The sequence below is a fragment of the Nematolebias whitei genome, chromosome 10, assembly GCF_014905685.2.
Source record: "Nematolebias whitei isolate Nwh7 chromosome 10, NemWhi1, whole genome shotgun sequence".
NCBI classification, from domain to species: Eukaryota; Metazoa; Chordata; class Actinopteri; order Cyprinodontiformes; family Rivulidae; genus Nematolebias; species Nematolebias whitei.
Window position 1 is genome coordinate 16,078,421 of NC_056507.1, and position 18,788 is coordinate 16,097,208.

The following is an 18,788-nucleotide window of genomic DNA, read 5'->3' on the forward strand; positions in this document are numbered from 1 at the left end:
TTTTTGTTTTTGTTCCCGTTAATTAATAATGATTTTTTTTTTTTTGTGTTGTCCCTTTTTTTTTTTTTTGTTTTTGGGTCCTTCTTCCCCCCCCCCCCCCCCCCCCCCCCCGATTTTAGGATGGGTCAAGACTTTTGACAAGTACTTCACAGACCAGACACAACACATTTTAAACAACATGGTTGTGAAGCTGGCTGAGGATCCTCGCCGGAAGTTCATATGGTCTGAGATTTCCTTCTTCGCCAAGTGGTGGGAGACTGCAGATGTGTATAAACAGGAGGCCATGCGCAAGTGAGTCACAGTTAGGTGAAGCAAACATAGCTCATTATCTTCAGAATTAGTAGATGCAGACAGTTGAGCCTATAAGCACTACACAGCAGGGCATACCTGCTGCCAGATTATTCAAGATCTAAAAATAGTCTGCTGTCTGGTTAGTGCAACTCGTCACATTAGGGCTGGATTATTCTCACCTTGCTTCTCTTAATCCATTCTTTTTAACAGGCTAATCCTTGGAGGACAGCTGGAGATGGTGACAGGAGGTTGGGTGATGACGGATGAAGCCAACGCTCACTACTTTGCCATGATAGACCAGCTCATTGAAGGGCATCAGTGGCTAGAACAAAATCTTGGTACACACTCGATCAGCAACGATTCCTTTTTCAAGCACTGGCATTTTTATTCAGACGAATGGTGCAGAAATGTTGAAGTGACTCCACTCTGTGAAGTTTAAGGACTTGTGCCTTCCCATGATTCTAAATTATTCCACTCCTCAGTGTGCTTGGTAGTAAAATTGAGGCTCAGCATCCCACATGCAACAGATGTGGCGCCTGCCTCTGCAGGCGATAAAATGATTTGTGGTGTTTTCTGTGCATCTTGCATCCTAAATGCATCTCCCTCTTTGTCCAAGCATTTAACTGAAGTACTTGCTTCTCACTTGTTTTCTAGGTGTAACTCCTCACAGCGGGTGGGCGGTAGACCCCTTTGGCCACAGTGCCACCATGCCTTATTTGCTGAAGAGGGCTAACCTGACCAGCATGCTCATCCAAAGGATCCACTATTCAATAAAAAAACACTTTTCCTCCACACGCAGTCTGGAGTTTATGTGGAGGCAGGCATGGGGTGAGTGGAGCAGCGCCAGCAACATCTTATGATTCATGTGCTTATCTTCAAGCTCATTTAAAGAGGAGCCAAGCCACTTGCCAATGGAGTTAAAATGGAGAAGAATTTTGGAAAGCTCACACTGAAACGATCTCAACAGTGCTGTCTTTAGTCGTCTTTTTCTTTCAGCTGTTCCCTGTTCAGAGGTTTTCACAGCGACTCATCTTCCTCCATCTCACTGTCTTTTACCTCTTCGCTCCAACTCATCTCTAACTGCATCCACGTATCTCCTCTTTGGCTTTTTGTCTGTTGTATAATTTCTGAAAATAGCATGGCTGCCACAGGTCTGCTTGTTTGCTTTTAAGTGAAAGTATCACAAATTTTTAGATATCAGTTTTTACATTGCAAGTACTTAAAATGATATTTAGTCATTTTTATATTTTTATCATGAGATCACTGGCAGTAAATGTATGAGCATGATGTGTCTATGTTCCCCAATGTCAAGAGAAAATCATGCTTTCTGTGTCACCTTCATTATATTTGGTTTCTGAACTACTCTTAATATTGAATATTTTCTAACTTAATAAATTTTTCTACTTTTGATTGTAATTCTTTAACAGACACTGGGTCGAGCACGGACATGTTTTGCCACATGATGCCGTTCTACAGCTACGATGTGCCTCACACCTGTGGGCCCGATCCAAAGATCTGTTGTCAGTTTGACTTTAAAAGGTTACCGGGAGGTCGGATCAACTGTCCCTGGAAAGTGCCGCCAAAATCTGTGGTGGAAGCCAATGTAGCAGAAAGGTGAGCATTTAGTTCCTAAACTGATGAGGACAGAAGTAATGAACTGTAATTGGGATAAATTGTTGCTCAAAGGGTTCATCAGGTTAGATTGTGAAGTTTAACTGGCCAGAAAAAAAGCTTGTGAAGACATTTTGTTGCATGTGTATTAGTGTTCGTTCTAAGTTAGGGTGTCCTCTCTACAACATTTTTGTTTCCATTCAAATTCAGTAACGCACATAATGAGTGTCATTGCTGTTGCACTTTGTAATGGTCTCTTAATAAACTGCTTGAACTCATGCCAGTGACAACAGCCAGAGTGGAAATGAACTAAGGAATGTGGACATGAAGTGCTTATAGTCTTGGAACCACATTATTATTATCATTGCAGCTTTTAGAGCCTGTATTTCAGTGAAAACTACCTCGAGAGCCAATTAAACCTTTTTTTTTTCTTTTCTAGAGGCGTAGGGATTTCCTAACGAACCCGCTGTACTTCTCAGTTTAATTTTATTCCTCTCACCCTTTTCTTTCATGCAGAGCACAGCTGCTTCTGGACCAGTACCGTAAAAAGTCCAAACTCTACCGCAGCAAGGTGCTCCTCGTTCCTCTAGGAGACGACTTTCGCTACGATAAAGCCCTGGAGTGGGATCAGCAGTACGTCAATTATCAGAAGCTGTTCGACTACATGAATTCTCACCCTGAGCTGCATGTTCAGGTGAGAAAAGAATTTTACACTTGTCACAGTGTTATCAAAATGTTTTATTTAACAAAAATTTTGGGTCATAAATCATTTTATTGTTTGTACATCTCTGCATGAAGTTTTCCAGTGCACGAATGAATTATGCAGCCATGTTATAACTTGCTTGACAGAACAAAGAATGTGTCGTGATTTGATGCCTGACTCAAAAGCTGCAGTGCAACATGAAAAGCCCACAAATAATAAATGAAAGCCATTTCTTTTGTTTGGCTGTGTTTGTTTGGGAGTTTTCTTTTTCGAACTGTTCGGTCATCTTGTTCTTACAGGCTCAGTTTGGGACTCTGACGGACTATTTTAACGCTGTATACAAAGCTTATGGAGTCGCTCAAGGATCTAGACCCGGTGACTTTCCTGTTCTTGGTGGGGATTTCTTTGCCTATGCAGACCGTGAAGACCACTACTGGACTGGTTATTACACTTCTCGACCTTTTTACAAAAGCCTGGACCGTGTCATTGAGTCTCATCTCAGGTAGGTCAACTTTATTAACACATCACTCAACAAGAAAACGGAGTATTAAGGGTCTGTTGTGTAACAAAAACACAGTTTAAAAAGAAGAAAAGTGGTCAGTGGTTATTATTGAGGTTTTATCATTCTAAAATGCGGGTTTGAGCCCAGGTTTCTTCAGGGAGGACAATTGTTAAATTGTTTGTTGGCTGTGGTGACCCCTGAGGAAGGGAGCTGACAAAACAGAAAATAAATTAGTATTCTTGTTTATTCTTAAATCATACCAGAAAAGCAGACGCAGTTTTGAAGTTCATATGTACACGTCTTTTGTCATACTTCATTTGGGTGTTGGAGCATATTGTTCATGTAGGCAAAAAAAAAAAAAAAGTTTCAACAAAGGAATTAAGAAAAAAAAAAAGAGCAACAAAATGATCTAAAATATCCTAACATGTTCAAAAGGAGCAGAAAAAAACTCTAGCTTTTTAAATAACGTACCTTTTCTCTACTTTTCAGCTGTCACAATGATCAGTTGCTTCCTTTCATCTCTAACTTGACACATGGTTTGCCATCGTGTCATTGTTGCATATCCTCCAAGTACACACATTGCTCATAAAATTGTAAATGCACAAACGCTTTAACATTCACATAAAAACCACAAAAGTACCGTGTATGTAATATACATGTAAAATGCTCTACTAAATAAATTATAGATCTTGTTACTTTTTAGTTGTTGCTTCTTTAACTATATGCAAGTGTTTCTAATTATGGGATATGAACACATTTGTAGCTCACCAAAGAAAACAGTTTTTATTCATCAATAATTAATAATTTTTTGTTGCTGTCCTTCAGGGGAGCAGAAATCCTTTATAGCCTGGCGGTTGCCAACGCTCGTCATGCAGGTATGGAAGGACGCTACCCCGTGTCAGATTATGCCCTGCTGGTTGATGCAAGACGGTCAGTTGGCCTCTTCCAGCATCACGATGCGATTACCGGCACTGCGAAGGAGAACGTCGCCATCGATTATGGCAACAAGTAAGGCGCTGACGGCAGAAAAATACATCACATTATAATAATAATTAAAAAAAATCACATACCTGCTTTGTGATGTCTCATCCTGTCCTTTTCAACACATCAAAGCACAATAGTGACCATTTCTTCAGGGACCGTTGACGTGAGCAACTTCTATTTCCTGCTACACCTTTAGGTTACTGCGTGCACTTATCGGACTGAAGAGAGTTATCATCAATGCTGCTCATTTCCTGGTGATGAAGAACAAAGAGTTTTATCGCTTTTACCAGACAGAGCCCTTCCTGGAGACGGTGAGGCAAAATGCAGACTGACACTTTTGTGTTTTCAGAACAAAAAGGAAACTTAAGAATCTTGCTGCATATATTCAATATATGGTCTTCATTATATCTAACATCTATAGGATGACAGGCGTGCGACTCAAGACTCTCTGCCTCAGCGCACCTTAATCGAGCTGGACCCAGCAGGACCCAGGTATTATCTTTTCTTTCCTCTCGAGTCCTCTCTCAGCCAAATCCCAACATCCTGTGCTTAAAATTTGTATTTTTTTTCTGCCAGGTATCTGGTTCTGTTCAACCCCATCGAGCATGAGCGCCTGTGCACAGTGACCGTGCTGGTCAACACAGTCAGGGTGCGGGTGCTTACCGAGGATGGACAGACTCTTCCTGTGCAGCTGAGTGCTCAGTGGAGCTCTGGGACTCAGATGAGCGCTGAGGTATTCGAGGTAAGATGTTTACGTTTCTGCACAGTTCAGCAAAGGCTTTGACAGACGTATCATTTATTTGTTCCAATTATTCTCTACTTTCACATATAATTTATTTGTTCCTATTTATTTATTCTACTTTCACATATTTTTTTCACTCAGGAGCACAACTTTGGTTGTTTTTTTTGGTAAATTAAAAGTGGAAAAAAGGTTCAAATCTTTTCTCGAGTCTGTATATGTGTAAGCATTTGCTCTTATGTGCCTTTGCAGTTTATTTATTTATGATTTGGATCTTCTAAATAAAAAGCTGCTCACTCACTGGAAAAATTAAGTGTGACACAAAATACAAAGGCTCTAATTAACACCGTCTTTGTTCACACGCTAACTCCTGCACTGTTGCTAATTTGTTAAAGCTGCAACATTTTAATCGGTGCCTTTTGATCAACACTTGACCTTCTAATTTAAAAAGGGGAATGAAGCCAGAACCTTTTCAACGAGAGCCTTTTTGTTTTCACTCTGTTTATGATCATTACTGATTTTTCATTTTTGTGCGTTTCTACCTAGGCAACATTTATGGTTCGTTTGCCGCCTCTTAGTCTGGCTGTTTTCCATCTGTATGACTCTCCGGACTCGCCCATGACGTTCCGCTCGGACACGGTGCTCAGGCTGTCTAGTCGTAGCGTCACTGCTAGGGCAGTTGATCCACTTCCTGTCCGCTCTCAGCTCACTGACTCGCAGACCTTCTACATTAGCAGTCAGGCCCTAACCCTGGGTTTCTCTGGAACCACTGGACTACTGGAGGTATTTGCTCTGCTTCTGTTGCTCTTTAATCTATATGAAGGATTTACTAATCCGTTTTCACTTCGATCTTTCTGAAGACTAAACTAGAACTCCAAATACTTTGTAGCAGCCTGAGCAAAGAGAATGGGGCTCGTCTTGTTGCTACAGAATCAATCTTTCATCTTGATCTACTTGCGTTCTGTGTTTTTTCATCTGCAGAGTATCAAGCGGAAGGATGATCCTCAGGAAGTGAAGGTTCAAATGCAGTTCGTGGTCTATGGCACGCGTCCTTCGAAAGACAAAAGTGGAGCTTACCTCTTCCTGCCTGATGGAAAAGCAAAGGTATTCTTAGTTATGTCACATACGTTGCGTTTCCATCTAAAGAGCTTTGATGGAGCCTCCCATGGGTATCCTCATTTTATCCTGCTGGGAAGCTCAGGGCAGAACAGACTGGCTGTTGTCATCTCTGGATTTAAAGACCCAAGTATAAAGACTCATCTTCTGCACCGTATTACGTTGGCTGTTGTGTCCTATTTTTTCGCTTCTTGTCTTCATGACTGCTCCGTCTCTTCCTGTTTGTAGCCGTACAACCAGAAAGAACCACCTGTGGTGCGTGTTGTTGAAGGGCCTCTTTTCTCTGAAGTGGTGGCACAATACCAGCATTTTCAGCAGACCATACGCATACACAATGTGCCAGGTAATAAACTTACAAAGATGCACAATGGCTTTGACTCCGATCGTTTTGTTTATAGGTTAAAAACATCAGATGATGCAATATGACGAGCCAATCTGTTGAGGAAAATGTCAGTTTAATACGTTTTATTTTGGTTTTGTGTTTCTCATGCTGCATTTTTAGGGGTGGATGGTTTATCTATTGACATGACTACAATGGTAGACATCAGAGATCAGACCAACAAGGAGCTGGCCATGCGACTGGTCACCAGCATTCAGAATGGAGATGTCTTCTACACAGACCTCAATGGCTTCCAGGTCAGCCACACTTTGTCCTGAGAACTTTGACTTCTCCACATAAAATCAGAATATGACCCGAGTTTGTCTTCTGGTCTTGTAGATTCAGCCTCGTCGGTACCACCAGAAGCTTCCCTTGCAGGCCAACTTTTATCCGATGCCCAGCCAGGCGTACATCCAGGACAGCCATCACCGCCTCACTCTGCACACTGCTCAGTCTTTGGGCGTCTCCAGCCTGGAAAGTGGTTTGTGATTATTATTATTTTGATTTGCCTTTAAATTGTTTTAGAAGTGTTATTTTTACAAGTTTGGCCCCTTAAATTTCCCTTATGGTGCTTTGCTACTGTCAAAACTTTCGACACCAGTTAAGGGACTCTACTATTGGTATCCACCCCGCTCAGCCCAGTTAATGGGACCACCTTGAGGTTCCAAGCGGGCTGCTACGAGGGCCTGAGTTTGACAAAAGTTACATCACTGGATGACCAGACCAGCAAAACTGCAAACTGAACTGCCACTTCGTGTTGACGGACGGCGCCACAAGAATTGAGCACATTTGCAGAGATATCAGAGATGATGGTGCAGCATGGCTACACCCGGACTTATCAGCAGTGCAGAGATGAGCTAAAGAGTTCTAAATATAAGAGTATATATCAAGTCGCATTATAGAGTGAGCAAGGACCACAACGGGCAGAGTGGCTCAAACACAAAAACCCCAGTTAGGATCCTGCCCACAGAGTGGGAAACGGGTCAACCTCCACTGTAGTGGCAAATCACAAACACCTGAGAAGAACCGAGTGGAGCCGCACTTAGTGAGGCGGCTTTAGAGGCTCTCGCAGTGAAAAAGGGCATGCCTTCATGCTGTGCTCTGAACTGAACTGAATTATTTTTCCACTGATGTCTGGAAGATCAATACGTAGACTTGACTTCACAGCTGTTGTCCCTGCTTCTTCCCCGCCCCCTCAGGCCAGCTCGAAGTGATTATGGACCGGCGCCTGATGCAGGATGATAACCGCGGGCTGGGTCAGGGCCTGAAAGACAACAAGAAGACAGCCAACCGTTTCAGGCTCCTGCTGGAGAGGAGATTCACCGGGAACAAGGTCAGCATGGTGATGGCAAATGTGCATTTTGAAACTAGGTGAATATTGTTGAAATTCTAGCTAATGACCTTTTGGGTCGGTGTTGAACGACTCCATGCAAGCTTGTCCTGTGTTTCCATTAACACGTTATGTATATTTTTTTGTCGGTGCTCGTTATCATCCAGTCTCTTTTTATCCTCTCCACTTCCTAATTTTGTTTCCCCTCTCTGCTTTGTCTCCACTCCATTACCCTCAGCATGATGGCTTCTTTGCCAAACTCTCGTCCTTGTTTCGTTCTTTCATCTCTGAATTGTTGAGTGAAGGAGTTCGCGAGGTAACGTTGCCTTGGCAACAATGAGGATGCTTTTTAGCCTCCATCATTGCTGCCTCCATAGTGGTAGTTTGGATTTTGTGTCTTTATTCGTCCCTCTGCCTCATAGGTGTAGACGTTCAGTCTCTTATCCTTCTAGCACAGCTGAGAGAAATTAATGACACAATTTATCAAGTAAATGAATTGACATGAGCAGAGGATGGAAGACGCTGGTTGCAGTTTTATCATCTTCCTGCTGATGGGCCTACGGATGAAGTAACACTCACCTGTCACAATACATCACATTCTGAAACATCTTAACACTCTTTTAATGTGACATTTGACGTCACAAGTGTGTGATTAGTACCGCGTCTGTCGTGAGTAGAACTGTTCCTTTTACTCTGACAAAGTAATTATATCTTGTCCCTCATGTTGTAGCACAGAAGCATCTCTAGGTGAGTTGTTGATGCTGGAATAATTAAGACGATCAATTAAAGCAATCTGCACCCTCCTACAGATGATGGACAGTCCAACAACTAGCTTCCCGTCTATAGTCAGTCACATGACCGCTGCTCTCCTCAACCATGAGGTCTTGGCGCTGCCCGTTCTGCCGAAAAGACGCGGCGTCCCTCCTCTACAAACCTTCGTCCCGCTCAAGTCCGTCCTCCCCTGCGACTTCCACCTGCTGAACCTGCGCAGCATCCAAACCCAGGTAAGATGGCTGTACATACACAAAGGTGATGGTTTTAGATTATTGTTATGCATTGTTGTTCTTTTTTGTGTTTCTGTGAGCAGAAAGACCCCCTGTCTCCGTCTCCTTACACAGCCTTGATTTTACATCGTCTGGCGCTGGACTGTGGCTTCGAGGCTCAGAACCTTGGCTTCAACTGTACCACCACAGAGGGACAGGTCAGCATCATTTACATTCGTTTTAAATGTGCAAAAATAGAAAGGATGATCGACCTGATGAGGCTTTTGTTACTTTATTTGCTTGAGCTTGTTTGATGGGGGATAACTGGTGTATTTAGGGGCTGTAATCTCCTTCAGGCTGTTTTTCTGTACCTCCTCTGTTTCCACTGCATTTATCAGAGTAAATGCACATTACCAAGTAGAAACTTATTACAAAACCAGACACGTTCAGGGTGGTGGAAACATGCCTTTAGGAGTTTTTTATGTTCCTAAATATGTCTGCACAAAGTTATTTTATTACCCTGTGTTGAGAATATATTAAATATAATATAATGGTGTGTGTTTGGGTTTCTGAAACAATGTTGGCACTCGGCTCGGCTGCACAGGCACATTAAATGAGATATTACAAAATCCATGTTTTTCTTTTTATTAAACCAACTTGTTCAGAGCTGAGTGCATCATTAAGTTCAGCACAGACGTTGTACGGAGGCATTCTGCGCATTTTAACATGAGCAAGGTCAAATAAGTTTAACTGTGGAGCACTACGTTAAGGGAATTATGTTTTTTGTACAAACTACATGAACTTCGTTCACTTCCTCCCTTTGCAGCTGAGCATATCGAGTCTCTTCAAGAACGTGGACCTCCATCTCCTCCAGCCCATGTCTCTGACTCTGATGCAGTCCAGCAAGCCTCTGGCCAACGACTCCACCATCAGTCTGGACCCCATGGAGATCTCCACCTTCAGGATCAAACTGCGCTAAGAGCCGTCCAGAGTAAAAACCATCAACGCACCTCAGACTCCTTGGACCAACATCTGAGCCCGAGCCAGCCTAATACTGGCAACAAGTGAGTCTGGGTTTGCCTGTGTTGTTAAGCAGAACCACAAACCTACAGCCTGGAGAAGGGTCCGCTGTAACAGGACAGGCTGCACAGCAGGGGGCAGGCGGTAGCTGTTACTTCAGAGCGTGACAAAAAAAACAAACAAACCCTGGTGAGTTTAGCAGCTGCTCCAGATCTGGAAGGACTGCCATAATCGCTCATCAGATACAACTGATTGTCTCCACAATCAAAAATGAAATCTCTTTCAGTTCTGCTTTCTAAGAACTTGCCTTTTTTTTTTTCAATTTGTTTCCGTCCTGCACTAAAGTACTGAATGTAAATATCCCAACCGGTGGAGGAGAGAGGCCGGGACTGGTGCCACATGAAGAGTGCAATTCACAAAGCTTTATTTGATGTATGGGGTTCTGTTTTTATTTTTCAAACGTAGTGGAAATGGATCACCTTCTTTCCCCCCCCCCCCCCCCCCACCAATCAATTTTCAGTTTTCGTTGTATTTTTGGTGGAACTTGAATGCAGCAGACAGAATGTGTGTTTTCATAAGTCCTGAGCTGTTGAAGAACTTTACACCAGTCTGTACGTGACGACGGTGTGATCATTCATCATATAGGACGACTTTCCTCATGTCTTCTGTTTCTGCTTGTAGATAGTCAGCTGGTTTTTATGTCTCTACGCGCTAATGAGAAAATTACGACGCGTCTGTGCCTGTCGGAGGCGTCGGCCATTTTTGAGAGGGGTGTTTGTTTGTGTAGCGTTACTGTATGCAGTCAAAGACTATACCTCATGTACCACGCATTGGTGTGTATGTCTGAAGAGTATGTTCATGTGAATACTTGAGGCTTATTATCGTCGATGTACACTATCAGGGACCAGTCATAGTACTTTTGCTTTTGTCTGGAGTCATAAAGCAAAAAAAAAAAAGAACCACTCATTGGTGAATATTTAGAAGAGTAAAGGGGTCAGTCACTCAAAATGAAAACACAATTTACCCATCTCCATATGGATTTAATTTATTTTTAATTTTGTGAGTGCAAACAGGTGCTTTTCTGTTAAGAGGGATGCTTTTTGGCAAGATGTTGTTGAATCACATTACAAGATTCGAGGCCAAACATGACTAATTTTTATTAACACTTGAATTTGTACTGCCTAAATATCCCTAAATATAACATTTATACATGTAAAACAAAACACTTTTTTTTTAATGCAAGTATTCTCTGGGTAAAAAGAATATATTTTTTTCATATCTGCGTAACAAATAAACCAAAAAAAAAAAAAAAAAAAAAGAGACCAGAATGCCGGTGATGCTAAAATGTATTTTCTGCCATCGTCTCAATCTGGCATCAAAACAAACACCAAATACTAATTGTACTAACAGTGTGTACTTCTGTCGAACTCGCAGCTCACAGGCCCAAATACAAACGACATATCAACCATAAATACTAGTGAACATTTGAGGTTTAGGATCAAATTTTTTGTGCTGCATAATTTCATTCATGCCTAAATTAGATGATTTCTTGAGATCAGTTCATGTGATGAGTTTGTTCTTAAGAATTGTTGAACTTGGTTCTGCAAGACCTCCATCATGACTGAAAGAACATTCCTTTAATGTTTTAGGCCGTTTCTCAAAGCCTTAATCGTTTTTGTTTTTTTCCTTCTGGGCGTTCAGATCGTGAAAGAGGACCAGTTTTAACAAACACCGTTTTTGACCTTTTGTTATGAAAGAGAACGGCAATTATTATTTTTTATCAAGAACAAGTTATTTCTTTCTGTACTTCTGAGAGTCATTTTGTTTTACTGACCACAGCAATAGGTTGGATCAAATCACAAAAGTGGATTCTCAACTCAATTTTTTTTTTTTAATTTTTAATAATTTTTTAATAATAAAACAAACCAAGCTGCAGTTTCAGCTCTGCAGTTTATTAATTTTTTTTACTTAGTTTTATTTTAACCTTGTCTTCAGACAGTCTGTGCTGTTTCCAGCTGCTGTGGAGGAGCTCGTCTAGTGTTGAAGCTGGACTTCTCACCGTCATGTTGCACCTTACCATCTCCCCCTGCCCTGATGACTTTGTGTCATCGTAGATATGGTTTTCTAGAGGTCAAAATGTCAGCGCCCCCCCTCCAAACACACCTCCCTCCAGCTGTGGGAACCATCTGTCAGAGCAGACGCCATCACATCTTTATTTGCACTTTCCCCGGTGTTAAAACCTGCTTTCTCTGTACCTCTTTATTTTTAAATGTCTGTGAAGCGGTTTCTTTTGTTTGTTCAAAGGTAATATAAGGCAGCGATTTAAAGAATGCTGAAGGGAGTGGGGTTAAAAAAATAAAATATAAAAAAACACTATTGTCTGGATTCTTTTTGGGAATCTTTCTGTTGTGACTTGGCTTAATAAAGTTGGTCAGTAGGGGGCAACATTGAGTCAGTTTGTCCAGCCTTCAGAGGCTGAGACATCCTCCCTCAGGTTTGTCTCAAACTTGGACAATCCGCTGAAGAGAACAGTCTCAAGCTGAGCATTAAAGCTCCTCAAATATATTTTGCTCACCCCATGTTCACCACCCTGAGGCAAAGATGCTTAAAGTGTCGGTGACGGCAACGAGCAGGAGCTGGGACAAAAAAAAAAGTTCTACAGTACCTGAAAGCACATCAGGTGCAAAGAGAAAAAAGTGGCGAGGACAAAACTGCTCCCACGACGTTGATGACAGCAGAAGAGACGTAGTGGTTGTCTGAAGGAGCCTTCAGTGGAGGCTCAGATGTTCATGGTGAGTGTTTTCCTGCTTGTTGAGTGGAAAAGACGGGATCAGATTCTGCCTGAACACATCTGTGACCTGTAATGTTCAGCTGATCTAAACGTGAAATCAGCTGAAGGGCTTCTGATTTGTTGCTCACCAGAGAAGGTGAAAAGGTAACATAAAAGTTCATGCTCAATAATCCAGGTAAAAAAAATCCATCAGTTAAGTCGGGTCTTCTGGACGGTTTCTTTGTGTTGAAACGTTTAGCTTTTCATCCAAAGGACTTCATCAGTTTGAGGAGCCACAACAAACTCGGTCTTATTAAAAGCACCTTGACATAGTGGGTCAACCAGTTTGACGTCTTTTGGATAAAAGACAAAACGTTTCAAAAAAATAAACTTTCCGGAGGACCTGAAACTTTGTATTCATCCATCTGGACAGGGTTTGATTTGTAAACCGATCAATGCCGGAACGCAAATAGCGGGGGTGGGGGTCTGTTGGTCCACCCCCAGTAAATTTTGAATAAAGTACAGCTTTTTTATTTGTCTGAAACGTATGAGTTGTGCACGCTCTGTAGAGCTGTCTGGAGATGCTCCTGTGCGTAACGTGCACTGTCTGCAGGGCACGACGCTGAAAGTGTTGACACTCCAACCCTGTGGGACATGCCGTCTGCGTCTCTGCTGGACATGAACGTGTGTGTGTGAGCTGGTGCGCGTGCTGCGGCCGGAACATCCACTCCACAGACTCCTTGTATTTTTAATCAATTTTATTAATAAGCCACTTAAAACTGTCAAACTTATTTGCGATTTAGTTGTGCTGTTAATTATAGTTTTGAGTTTAATAAAAATGCGCAATGTCTTTGGACTTTTTAGGGGTGGAGATTTGAGTTGCCGGATCCGAGCAAACCGTTGTCGGAACGCACCCCGTCAAATTAAGAGTTCCCAGATTTTGTTCCGGTAGGATCCAGCCCAGATTAAGCACTGCACCTGGATTATTGAACATGAACTTTTGATGTTTTGAACCATTTTGGTCATGACTGCCTCAAAAAGTGTTGGCGGGGGAGAAGACAGACTCCAGACACCATCAAACTGGTTGACCCACTATGTGAAGGTGCGGACGTTTCAACAAAAATAAACCGTCCAGAAGACCTGATTTAACTTTGTTGGGTGAAAAAGTAACGTTTTTGCTGTCCGCATTTATTTTTAGCAAAATATCTCAAGAACCACTGGAGACATTTTAATAACTTTCAGAAAGTAATTAATAGATGGACATCTAGAACGGCTCAACTTATCAAGTGAACCCAATTAAAATGGCTGTCAAAGCCAACTTACCTTATCAAACACAAAAATGGTTATAACCCAGACACTTTGAAAGATATGGAGATAAACTTTAGTGGTAGTAGCTGAGAGTCATCCCCAACACATTAAGCTCTAACAGTTTAGCTTAAATCTGACATGAAAATCATTGGTGCAGTTCTTAATTAGTTGTTGCCTTGTCTGTCAGTCAGTCCAGTCGAGTACATATGTAATTATTACCAGCTAAAGCAAACCAGTGAACTAATGCACAGCTTGTAGAAACGCGTAATGAGGTGAAGGGTTTCCACACATGCAGCATAAATAATGTGAAACGAGATGTATCCAAGGGGCACTTAAATGTCTCGTGTTTTCCCAGCAGGTCTAATTATGACGCGCGCAATGAATGCACCTCTGCCCACGAACCCAGTAACCTGCACGTTGATGGAAAGGGAAGCTGCTGATCAGCCATTCCAATTTCTGGAGAATTTTTAAGGCGCACTCTTGCGAACAGTTGAAGGCGTTTCGGCTGCAGCTGGATAACGGGGAGCAGACCGACAGAAGGATGCCGGCACGTCGACAAAGCCCAGCGCTCAAACGAACGTCTGCAGCGGTGACGTACGGCCGCGAAGAAGCGAGGAACCATCTGCTCCGTTGGGTGCTGCTCGTGTTTTGGGGGCTGAATTTAAAGTTTAAACACCTGGCAGTAAAAGAGACAAAACAGCTCCAATTATGAAACAGTCTTTTTATTCCAGCATAAAACTGTTCTCCACGACTTCTCAAGCTGTTGTCAGTTAAATAAAAAAAAAGAGCTATAAAACAAACATAGAAAATGTAATACAAGTTTTTTTCTTTTGTTTTTCTCAAAAGTGCTCTCATTGTTTTTGTGGCCTATAGTTCTGAAGGCTGATTCATTGTGTGTAGTGGTGAGTCTACACAGATGGGAAATATGCGCCATCTTTATGTACGATGCTGACAATAGAGGGAGGGAGCTTCTCCTTGATCAAAATGTTCTGGAGGAGAAGCTCCAAAATCATGATAGAGCTGCTCAGATGGAGAACATGAGCAGAAAATGATCACCAGAAGCAGCTGACTGGGACAATGTTGCCAAAGGTCAAACAAGCAGCTTTGGGCTAAGTGCTTTTATAATATCATTGAAATCAGCGCTCGTCTACAAGTCGATAAGCTTTTCTGAACCATTTATCAGATACGTCTCGACTGAAAACAACATCCTCCACAGTTTCCTGCTCAAACAGCCTGCGGGGTGGTTTTTTTCTTCTTCTCCCCTATATAGCATCCCACTATGCTGCAGAAATCTTCAATTTAAACTTTTCCAACTCATAAAAAGCAGCAACCTCTCATCACCTCAGACTGCCAGGAAACTGGAAATGTAACAGCAAAACTATCGAAGCTCGGTTTGTGTTCTGATAAAGCACCGAGCTGAACGGTTTACTTTTCACTGCGATTTCACTGAACTCCTTAAAGACCCCAACCTGCTGTCCACGCTGAGGTGAGAAATCTGTATTGATAGAAACGGGATTAATTTCATATTTGAAACTAGGCCTGTCACGATAACAAATTTTGCTGGGCGATTAATTGTCTCAGAAATTATTGCGATAAACGATAATATTGTTTGAAATTTGACAATAATTAGTAATTGTCAAATTTAAGAAAAAAATGCTGGTAAATTTTTGTGTGTAGTACCTTTTTTGACCACTGGATGGCAGTATAAGACTGTTTGAACTGAAGGATGGATAGTGAGGGAGTGAGCAGCGTGTCTAAGAAAAATGGGAGGGAGGCCCCTTGATGTGACATGGGCTGTCTCTCCTTCCTGTTTTTCAGTCCTCAAAATGGCGGACGCTTGGTGTGGTTTGAACTCTTTAGCATAGAATTTTTCACACAAAGCTTTTAATAAAAAAATCAGTAAACAAGTTCTCAGCTTCTTTTTGCAGAGAAAAACAACTTTTTACACGAAGGCACGGGTTTCAACCGTGAATTTTGGAGCTTCGACAAGACGGAGGGTTTTTCCCCGAGGTCAGCCTGTTAGCTTAGCTCATAGCTTAGCTTCTCAGCTTAGCTGCTTTTAATGATCCAAAAACACGATTTTGAGAGAAAGGGAGGGGTCAGTGAAGAGCACCGGAGTTGAGCCTTTTGTCATCCAGTGTCTTCAGTAGAACGAGAGACAAAGAAATGATGACGCCGATAAATGAAAATGAGGTCGATAATTTTCATTTATCATGCGATTAATTGATTTATTGTTTATCGTGACAGTTTTTAATGTAGCTTTTTAAAAATCTCTTTGTTTCAAATAGGCCTGTCCTGCAAGTATGCAGTTTAGAGCTGAATTTTCAGTTGCATTATGGGAACTAAAGGATCCACCATTTGTACGGTTGAAATGATGGATATCTTTGTGGCTAAATTTGATAAAGTGTCCAAATATTCAGGAATGCTTCAAGATGAGTAAAATACTTGCATAACACCTAATATCGGTGACACAGAAGTAAAGACATAATAAATATTGATAAATTAAAATATTGTAAATAAATACATGAAGGTTGAATGAACAGTAAGGCCTGTTTTTTTGTGTTTCAGCTCTGATGTCACTCAGGACGCCGTGGTGTCACCACAGCAGGTGAAGCAGCTTCGGCTACATCGAGCTCTGCGTTTTGATAAAAGCTGTCCTCTCGCTGTGACTGTCTACATCCTCGCCGTCTGATTCAGACTCGTAGACAATCGTGTCCTCGTCCGCCCACACAGTGGGGACCCCCTTGTAGCAGATTCGAGTCTTCCTCTCCCGTCTCCGATGGAAGCTCAAACCAAAGCCCACATGCATCCCTCGCGTCTCTGAAAGCACAGAGGGGAGTTTGGTCCTCCAGGCCACAGAAGCGTCGCCTGAGCGTAACTGTAGCAAAAAGAAGACTCCAATAAAGGCGGCCAGGATGAAGGCACAGCTGAGAACTGCCACGACGACAGGCAGCTGAGTGGGCGGAGCCACACCGAGCCCTGGGAGCTCCTCGGTTTCTCCGTTTTTGTTGCGATTTGCTGCCGCCGGGCTTTTGGCCTCCAGCTCGTTTTCTTGACTCTGGAGTCCGACCGTGAGGGGGGACTTCCGCTGGACCTGGTTCTGGTGCAGACAGGAGGTGAGGACCAGGTGGCTGTGAGGCGGGCAGGACAGGCAATCTGTGGGTCCGGTGCCGGAGCAGGTGAGGCAGGCCGGGTTGCAGGGCAGGCAGGCCTGCACCGAGGACAGGTCCACCCAGTTCTCAAGAGACAGGTTGAGGAGCTGTGGTCCTGACGTGAACCCCGGAGGACACAGCTTCACACAACCCTGAAGGAAGAGGGAGAAGCCAGGGCTGCACTCTGAGGGGACAGGACGAGACAAAAAAAATACTTAAAGGATTAAAAGAAATGTGGCTGACTTAGGACTTTTGCACAGTAAGCTATATATTTTTTAGATAAACCTCTAAAATCCCTGACTGCCATAAGACAACCATTTAAACACTGTAATGAAACAAGATTTTGTTACAAACATCCATCATATGGTTTAATAACTTGATTACATGTTTTCACTGAAGTTTTCCATCTACCCTGAAACACAAAGGATTTTCTTCTTCTACACTCTGAGAGACGGAGCACTCTTCTGGCAACGGACACCGCCAGTAATTGGAAGAGGCACTGATTGTATCAGATAAACTTCTTGTCCTCTTTCATCCTTTTCACAAACCTTCAGTTGAAACGTTCAGTTTATGTAATATCTGTTAAATCTTATTTAACTTGTTTTCAGTGACAACATGCAACAGCAGACTAGACATGAAAATGAGGATTTTAGTTTTTTTAGTTGGTTCAAATGTAGTTACCTTTAAAACATATGCACATTAAACATCGAAGTTCATGCTCAATAATCCAAGTAAAAATTCCAACAAAGTTCAGTCAGGTCCTCTGGACGGTTTCTTTTTTTGTTGAGACGTTTCGTCCTTCATCCAAAGGACTTCATCAGTCCCAGGAGTCACAACAGACTCAGTTACACAAGCAGCACACTCCCATAGTGGATCAACCAGTTTGCTGGTGATAAGATGGTTTCTGGGGCCCACTATGGTTAAACTTCCTGGTTGGTCCACTATGAGTGTGCCGCCTGTGGGACTGAGTATGTTTGTGGCTCCTTGAACTGATGAAGTCCTTTGGATGAAGGATGAAACGTCTTAACAAAAAAAGAACCCGTCCAGATGACCTGACTTAACTTTGTTGCACATTAAACATGTTATCATACTGGCAATCCAAGTTTAATTATAACAATAAAAAAATCTATGCAAGTAAATCCACTGTTAATAAATTGTTCTCTTCAGATTGTTCAATAGATTTCACCAGATATTTTTGATTTTAACAAATCTGCCCAATAGTAATTACCTTTCTGCACATGCATGTTAGACTGATTGGTAACTCTAAATTGTCACTAGGTGTGAGTGAGAGAGTGAATGGTTGTTTGTCTCGTTTGTCTCTATGTGTCCCTGTGATGGACTTGCGACCCGTCCAGGGTGTCCCCCGCCCCTCGCACAGTGACTGCCAGACACAGGCACCGGCGACCCCCATGACCCAAAATGGAAGAAGCGGGTAAAAGATAATGGATGGATGGACAGGCAAATAATTTTACTAGTTTTTATTTTGTAGCTTCATTATCTTTTTTTATATATCTATCTAACTTATTATTACACTAATCCTTCACTATTTGGCGGTTCATTTTTCACAGACTCGCTCTATTGCGGGTTTTTTAAAATTAGAATGGACATGACACACAATGGCTGATTGATGGAAGAGCCGCACAGTCGGCATGGATTTTTATTTCAAATAAATTATTTTAAATGATTTTGCACCTGTGTGCAGCCCATAGCTGTGGGAGAAGCTACTCCTGCAGCTGATCAGCTGATCTCTGCATGGAGAGCAGAGAAGTGGGCGTGACTGAGCGTGCAGCCAGAGGCAGGGAGCTGAAATCATGATATTCTGTGCTCTTTTAGAGCGTTTGGAGTTTAGAAACAATGTTTAGAATATCGCAAGAGTGTGGGAAGGGTTTAAAATGCCTAT

General features: G+C 42.3%; 2 protein-coding genes across 2 annotated transcripts in view; one reads left to right on the plus strand and one right to left on the minus strand.

Annotated features, from left to right (window-relative positions):
- The window catches only part of man2a2 (mannosidase, alpha, class 2A, member 2), a 15,947-nt gene extending 5,800 nt beyond the window's left edge, over positions 1–10,147 (plus strand). Inside the window, exons 6-25 of the mRNA XM_037682715.1 lie at positions 120–291; positions 502–629; positions 946–1,119; positions 1,719–1,905; positions 2,419–2,596; positions 2,905–3,107; positions 3,933–4,115; positions 4,288–4,402; positions 4,513–4,583; positions 4,668–4,833; positions 5,377–5,613; positions 5,812–5,934; positions 6,175–6,289; positions 6,449–6,582; positions 6,665–6,806; positions 7,525–7,658; positions 7,894–7,971; positions 8,465–8,659; positions 8,743–8,856; positions 9,465–10,147. Coding sequence (XP_037538643.1) covers positions 120–291; positions 502–629; positions 946–1,119; positions 1,719–1,905; positions 2,419–2,596; positions 2,905–3,107; positions 3,933–4,115; positions 4,288–4,402; positions 4,513–4,583; positions 4,668–4,833; positions 5,377–5,613; positions 5,812–5,934; positions 6,175–6,289; positions 6,449–6,582; positions 6,665–6,806; positions 7,525–7,658; positions 7,894–7,971; positions 8,465–8,659; positions 8,743–8,856; positions 9,465–9,617 — 3,002 coding nt within the window. The 3' untranslated portion in view covers positions 9,618–10,147. The remainder of the gene's footprint in view (positions 1–119; positions 292–501; positions 630–945; positions 1,120–1,718; positions 1,906–2,418; positions 2,597–2,904; positions 3,108–3,932; positions 4,116–4,287; positions 4,403–4,512; positions 4,584–4,667; positions 4,834–5,376; positions 5,614–5,811; positions 5,935–6,174; positions 6,290–6,448; positions 6,583–6,664; positions 6,807–7,524; positions 7,659–7,893; positions 7,972–8,464; positions 8,660–8,742; positions 8,857–9,464) is intronic.
- Positions 10,148–16,344: 6,197 nt separating this feature from the next.
- Positions 16,345–18,788, minus strand: part of furinb (furin (paired basic amino acid cleaving enzyme) b) — a 94,757-nt gene continuing 92,313 nt past the window's right edge. The window contains exon 15 of the mRNA XM_037682716.1: positions 16,345–17,072. Coding sequence (XP_037538644.1) covers positions 16,360–17,072 — 713 coding nt within the window. The 3' untranslated portion in view covers positions 16,345–16,359. The remainder of the gene's footprint in view (positions 17,073–18,788) is intronic.